This window comes from Caretta caretta, chromosome 7, assembly GCF_965140235.1.
Source record: "Caretta caretta isolate rCarCar2 chromosome 7, rCarCar1.hap1, whole genome shotgun sequence".
NCBI classification, from domain to species: domain Eukaryota; kingdom Metazoa; phylum Chordata; order Testudines; family Cheloniidae; genus Caretta; species Caretta caretta.
Window position 1 is genome coordinate 100862522 of NC_134212.1, and position 7500 is coordinate 100870021.

General features: G+C 37.9%; 1 protein-coding gene across 7 annotated transcripts in view; it reads left to right on the plus strand.

Moving 5' to 3' along the window:
* EBF3 (EBF transcription factor 3) overlaps positions 1–7500 on the plus strand; it is a 131903-nt gene that overhangs the window by 80976 nt on the left and 43427 nt on the right. For 5 of the 7 annotated variants that reach the window (XM_075131002.1, XM_075131005.1, XM_075131003.1 and 2 more), the window contains exons 7-8: positions 3501–3582; positions 6564–6681. In XM_075131002.1, the coding sequence (XP_074987103.1) occupies positions 3501–3582; positions 6564–6681 (200 nt within the window). Of the gene's footprint in view, positions 1–3500; positions 3583–6563; positions 6709–7500 lie in introns of all 7 variants that reach the window. The other 2 variants (XM_075131001.1, XM_075131004.1) reach the window with 1 other exon arrangement.

A 7500-nucleotide genomic window follows, 5' to 3' on the forward strand; every position in this document is an offset into this window, starting at 1 on the left:
TAGGAAGGATATTCCAAGAGATTAAATACACTCGAATGTGTAATGTGTGTGCATAAATTACATAAATTGCAGAATACAACGCAGGGACAGACAAACCCAGAGAAGTCCATGTTCTTGTTCCACTGATAGCAACAAAGTTTGAAAAACTATCTTACCATGAACCCAACTCCAGGATTGGGTACCCAAGAGTATAAGGCGTTTTCCGTGGAAAAGCAGTCAGCTCTATCCTCTCTGCTCTAGGGACTGCCTGCTAGGATGCAGGATTCTTGTTGGACAGCAAGGGAAAGTAGTCAGCTTTCTCCTCTGCATTGAGCTATGGGAATGGCCACCCTGGGAACAGGGTTTTTCTTGTCCTTGTGTCACTTTCCCTTGAAGTTCTTCTCTTATGCCACCTGAGCTCCCAGGGCTCCTCTGAGCTACAGTTACAACCTGTCATTTGGGTCATGCAGTCCCACCATAAAGCTGAGATACAAACATTGGTTATATTGCATCCCAGTGCTGTTTCTTCTGAATTTAGCTCAGCATTCCAGGTTTGTTCGGGTGGACTTGAATGTTTATGGTTCAGGCAAACTTGGCTTTCTACCCAAACCACTGAGTAAATATCTGATTCATTTGTTTAGTAAAAGATTGCTTAATATACTTTTTTAGATGTACATGGGTTCCCCATAGAAACAATTCTTCAGTGTAAAAAATGCACATGTAATTATTATTATTATTATTAATAATAATATAATACTTTGCACTTTTGGAGCACCTTTCAACTGAGGATTTCAAAGTAATTTACAAACTTTAATTCGATAAGCCTCACAACAGCCATTTGACATTGGAAAACAGGATCAGATTCTCCTTGTCAGTCCAACTCCTTTGTGGCACTAAGAGGCTGGGAAGCTGACATCTCCATAGACCAGTTGTTTTCAACCTTTTTTTCATTTGCGGACATTTAAAAAATTTCAAATACAGGTGTGGACCTCTTTGGAAATTCAACCTGTGGTCTGCAAAACCCTACCATAGAAGTCTTAGACTGAAAACTGACTGTACAGAATTCAACTATAAATGTTGCACATGCCCAGCCCTGTATTTGGCACAGCATGAGAAAGGTGCTAAACTGTGGGCTTCTATGGTAATGACAACACTTCTGGGTTTTGACTTATAGGTGGGGGTATTGACATATTTTTGATTGACCAGAAAAACAGAATGTCTTTTCTGGAATCTGAAACTTTATTTTCCAGGGGTCCGCAAACCACAGATTACAAACCACTGCCCTAGACATTAATTTTCCCAATGTGGGGCATGCCTAGCTGAGGTGTAGCCAGTTTTACTGGATCCTATGCCACTCCACACAGCTGCCCATAGAGTAGGGGACATGGAAGGGGGGATAGGGATGTGGCCAGAGTACTATTATACTCTGACTGTTCTCTGGCCCCTGGGTACCATAGTCAGCCAGAGTACTTTAGACCAGCCCTACATGCAGTCAGGGAACTGTAGCCATTCATTATAGCTTCCCCCCCCCACACACCTGTGCCCAGCAAATATTGAGTTCAGCTGAGAAGCTAGACCAGAGAGATCATATCAACCACCATTGAAATGTAGCCACCTCTGGGGTGAAAGCCAGCAGTTGATCACAACAACACTACACAAGAATTCAGGAGGGAAAGTGAAGAATACCATAGCCAATTGAAATTGCATCAGGGATTGATTTAGGCACGATGTAGTTACACCTCCTGAAATTTGGCTGGGAAAAGAGGTGTAACACTCCTTCAGTAACATGGAATCTTTAGTGAGTACAAGGAATCAGTGCTAGAGCAGACTGGAAAATGGAGGGAGACGGGACTTAGCAAAATTTGTCTTCCATTTAATGTCAAAATTCCCATTACTGTTGAAACTTTGCTAGCCAGCTCTAGAGATTATTCCATTCATATGTCTCATCAGAGAGATGGCTTCTTCAGCAGTACAGTGCCCACTAACAACATACTGGGGCTTTTGTTCAAGAGGCAAGAGTTCTAACTACTGAATTACCAACACCCTTTCTACAGTACCTGAGTATTCCTTAGGGTTCTCCCATCCAGCCATTGCCACTACCCAGGGGTTCACACATGATATGACAATGGGACGCCTGCAGGTACATGTTTTATCAACTGGAGTCTGACCCTTTGGGTTTGAAGTTCTAAAGGAGGAAAGAGTGGAGAGCGAAGCTCTTATCAGGGATATTACTTGCACATGAACATTTTTCTAAAGAGTATCCAGGTACTGTGGTGATGGATACTTTATAATTAAGAGTAACATTAATAAATAATAATTTGTTGTATTCTGAATAAAATTCCTAAAGATCCTGTTAAGCTCAATATTAAAAATGTGTTTACTTGACCACCAGAGAAAATGTTTTGCTGTTATAAACTATGAAAATATCACAATGCAAAGAAAATAGTAAGGGCTAGGTTGTGATTAGCCTTTAAGCCTCTGTACTAGGGAGGGGCTTTTCCCTCACCTTGCACTGCCTGAGTGAGGTCTATGCGGGAGCTGCTCCAAAGCAGCTACCTGCTTCCCAGAGCAACTTGCTGAAAAGAAGGAAGGAAGTGAAGTTGGTAGAACCATAACTTTGCTGCCCCAAAAACTACATGGAGGTGGAATGAGGGTATATGCTTGCTTCATTATAAGGATGCCACAAATTGTTTCTTTCCTCTTTTCCCACCTTTCCATACAATCGTTTGCCCTAGGAAACATTTTACCTCTCAGAGTTCCCCCTGAGCATTGCTGCTGTATACAGCCCTCAGTGCAGGAAAGTGGCTAAATGGCACAGTTTAACCCTACATAATTATCTTTTAATATGCTGAATAGTTTAGAAGCTGAACTACATATTGCCCTGGGCATGGTCACTCTTTTTTACAGTTTTAAGATCATTATAGTGACCAGAGTGCAGGCCTTAATACTCAGTGTTCCATTATACTTTAACAATAATGACCAATGAGAATGATTTTTCCTGACATTTAAGCCCAATGTAAATCCAACTGAAGTCAATGGGAGCTGGATCATACCTCTTTTGAGCAGCTGGAGGAGTCTTCAACCAGAGGCAAAGCCAAGAGTCCTTAAAGAGACTCATCATAATTGATAGGAAATTTCCAACTAGTGCTAATATAAACTGTGAAAACATAAAACACATTCAGAAAAAGAAAAGGGGGGGCAGATCCTCAGCTAGTGTAAATCACCATCATTGATGTGATTGAATCATAGAAGTCAATTGATTTACAGTTCCTGAGGATCTGGCCTACAGTCATTACATTTTCAAGTGTTGAAGATGTAAAAATTGAAGCGCATGTTGCCATGGATATGGTGTTTTGATTACAGCAGTGATCTTTTCTAGTACTTAAAGATCAGTACAGTAACCAATAAGAAAGTAAGATGTCATACCCAATATTCTGTAAGGTTTACGTATTTAAAATGAATTTATTACACATTTTTCTCTTTTGATATTCCTAACAAACTTCAATTTTGTATTTTTATAGATTCTTTCTAAAGTTTTTCCTCAAGTGCAATCAGAACTGTTTGAAGAATGCAGGCAACCCACGAGATATGCGAAGATTCCAGGTACAGATTTTTAAAAAAGAAATAAGGATATATTCAAGATTCATTCATAAATTCCAAATAACTTACCATTATATTTTTTTTCTGAAAGAGTGTTGTCTTTTTTATTTAATACAGTTAGTTTCAGAACTGTATACCTTTTAAAAATGATACATAAAGCTTTTTAAAATAGTTGCCTAATTTAAATGCATGTTCGTAGGAGTTGTCAAGTTCACGAGCAGACCATGATGTAGTGTTCTGAAGCAAGTGGGAATCACCAGTGAAAATATTGCTGTAGTTTTTTCTCATATTAAAATCTTTACTGTGTTATTGGGTTGCTAAGAGCAGTAGAAAAGTTTTTACACATATATGATGAGTAGCACCAACTTAGTATTAGCTATTAGAAAAGCAGCCATGGAATTCAATGAATTTTGGATCAGTGTTCTAGTTTTCACATTCAGATATAAGTCTGATAGTTGTGGTACAACCCACATATTTTTCTTCCAACTGTTTTAGAACCAAATTATTTTAATACTTGACTTTCTCCCTACAGCTATTGAAATATCCTGTGGTGAATCATAACCAGTACAGAAGGGTATCTGACTGGACAGTTGCTGAAAATAATTTCCCCCAAATTTTGGCTGTTTGGAAATGGTTATTAAGAAATACATGATTTTTACTTCAAATTACTTTCAACATTATTCATACTTGGAATTAATAACGTAGGCATTGAGATGTTCAAAACTTTTTCTGAGAAGCACAACTTGTGGTTAAGGCTTATAGGAAGGCATGTGACATCTGTTTTCACACACAGCCAACCTACTGGTGAAGCCAGAATGCTTGAGCCAGCCAACAGTAAAGATCTGTAGCTAGAAAAAAAATATTTCTTCAAAACAATCCAGCCAAACTTCCATTTTTCATGAATCTCAGCTTCACAGGGCATTGGTGATATTGATCCATCTGAACAGAGCACAAGGTCAAACCTGGAATGAGTGGAAATGTCCTCTTTGTCTCACCGATGACTAAATGAAGCATCAGTCATGAGTGATCTTGTGGTTGACAAAGGAGCCAGTAGTCACTAAAAAGACTTCCCTGGGTCTCTTTAGTTAATCTCCCTGCCTCTCAGAAGGTTTAACTGGACTTAACAGAATGTCAGGTCTTGAACAATATTTTCAACCGGTTTCACTATCTCAGCACCTTTCTTTAGGTGCTCGGCAGGAATGAGCCAATAAAACAACATAGTATGTCTACTTTCTTTTGCTGAACTACATTATTTTCCCTTGGTGACTGACCTATATATAGATGACAGAACAAAGATAGTTGTCTTTTTTTTTATATACACCTTCCCCTGTCTTTCAGTATATCATGGCCTAGGAATCTAAAAAACAAATAAAAATTATTCTTTGCTGAGAATCACATTTTATCTGCTTTGCATGATCTGCAGGTTATTTCTTTAAGTTGCACTTAGCTCATTAAAAGTGAAAAGCAAATAGCCCAGTGACATGGCAATAGGACTGCAACATAGGATACCTGTGTTAAGGTACAGTTTCAGGACTCCCCACAATGGATGTTGAGGAGCGGTGATACAGTCTGTGTCTGTGGAGGAGAGTGCATGCAGAAGCACAGAATACTTCTACAGAACTACCCTCAGGCTGGTCCGAAGGTTGATACAAATGGCTGCCTCCAAAACACAAAAACAGAAAAGAATTTAGATCAGATGCCTTGCACCCACTATGTGCAAAAGGAGAAGGAGTTACAGTGTAGTTCTTACTCTCTTGATTTTTCATTCATTATATATCTGTATATATGGACTGTAAGTATTCTGAATGTCATTTTTCACTGGGATTTTACATCCAAAGCAAACTGAACAAAAAGTAAAAGTCTGGCAAGTTTGTGTACTAGTTTTTACCATCATCACTACTATGGTTGGATGAGGTATGGCTAATATTGACCTAACTCTGCCATTGTTTCAGAGAACTCTTCTAATCTTAACTATACTGAAAATACTACAGTGATTACTTCAATCAGAAAATCTGGATCCCAACCCACAATGACCATGGTGGAAAACTGAAATTAAACTTAAACTTATATCTGAGGTATTCAAAGTATTTTGGAAAGAAAATCAACCTATGGAGCCACATCACAAACACACACACTCAAACATTCAATCAAACCCTTCTGTTTCCTCTTTCACTTGTGTATTTTGGAGTATCATTTTGGGATGAATTTCACAAATCGATTGTGTAGGTGTTTTTGTCAGCAAGGTTGTGCATTTTGCTTATGTTCCTTTTCCAATTTCTACTAAGAAGCAGCTGGAAGCCAAAGAAGACCCTATCCATCATCTCTTCTATGGCCGGACTCTGAACCTGGACACAAGAATAGGAGCCTTTCACTCAAAAATAAAGGAGGAAATTCCATTGACATACCAGGGTCAATCACCATCCAAATGAACTTGAGAAGGGATACTTTTCATGGATTGAAAACACTTTCACTATTCATATTCAACTCAGTCTTTTCAGATGCAAAAAAGTTCATTATCAGACATTAAATGTAATTGTAAAACTGACCTGGAGATCATTTACTGAAGAGAAATGGGGAGTTACAAGGGTTTCTGATTTATTAAGCATTTTTTTCTCTGATTTGGAATCCTCAGAACCCTTCATTTGGAGACAGTCTCAAGTGAACAATTTTTAATTAGATAAACTATCTAATCAATATATCAACAGATCAATCAAAACAGCAGCTTTTAAAATGAGTGGCTAGAGGGGTGATTCTGAAACTAATGGCTAGAAGAATATTTCCCTGAATTGAATTCATTTGTTAGGATAATAGGAGATTAAACTCTAATTAGTGTAGCAGGTTTTGAAGAGAAACAATTGAGATTTAAAAATTCAGCAGTGTTAGTCACAAAAAAAAAAGTTAACTATGAATATATATATTTAAAGCAGAAAGTAATGGACTTAAAAAGCTGCAGATTTTTAAAATGTATTTGTTTTCTTTTTCAGGTTGTCGTATCAACAACAGTCAATGTGGATGGCCACGTTCTGGCTGTCTCAGACAACATGTTTGTACACAACAATTCCAAACATGGAAGGCGGGCTCGCCGCCTTGACCCCTCAGAAGGTACGGCCCCTTCTTATCTGGAAAATGGTAGGCACACATTTACATGTCTTTTTTTATTTGCAATGCTTTTTTGCACCATATTTTATGTTGATACACTACTACATTTACTTTTACATGATTTCTTCTCTCTTCACGTTGATCAAACAGCCCATTAGTATTTCTGACTCCATGTCAAACAAAATACAGCCCTCCTGTATTTGCTTCTGACTTCCTTTCCTTTATTTAGTCCATAAAGTTCTGCAGTCACAACCAATTTTTCATCCCCTTTTATTCTTTTTTGTTTGTTTGTTTAAAAGCCTTGTTTTGCTTGCAGCTTTTTCTTGCTGTTTAATTTTATTTTATTTTATTTTGGCTTGTCATAATCCTCGATCCAGAGGTACAGTCTCAGGTTATGTATGCAAGTTTAAATGGATGGTAAAAACATGATCAAATCTGTAAGGAATTTACTGTGAGGTCAATTTCCTGTTGCTGGGCCCTACTGCTACAGATGAAAGCAGTAGAATTTTTGTATGAGAAAAACAGCATAAAATGTTTTTCTTCTAACTGATTCAAGTTGATTAACTTCTTGCCTGATCTGCTAAAAGAAAGTAATTTGTGGGGAAAAGAACAGTGGAAAGTGTCCCCAACAATTCCTAAACTCTGAAATACTTTATTTTTGCGGCCCATCAACTTCTGATTCTTGCACATCCATACACATACAAACACTCTCACATAAAGTAAATGACCAAAAGATATATCTATACACAAGTGTCACTTTATATGCACCATAACATCCCCTCACACAAACCTGGATAATTACTATTAAGTAATGCACTTTCT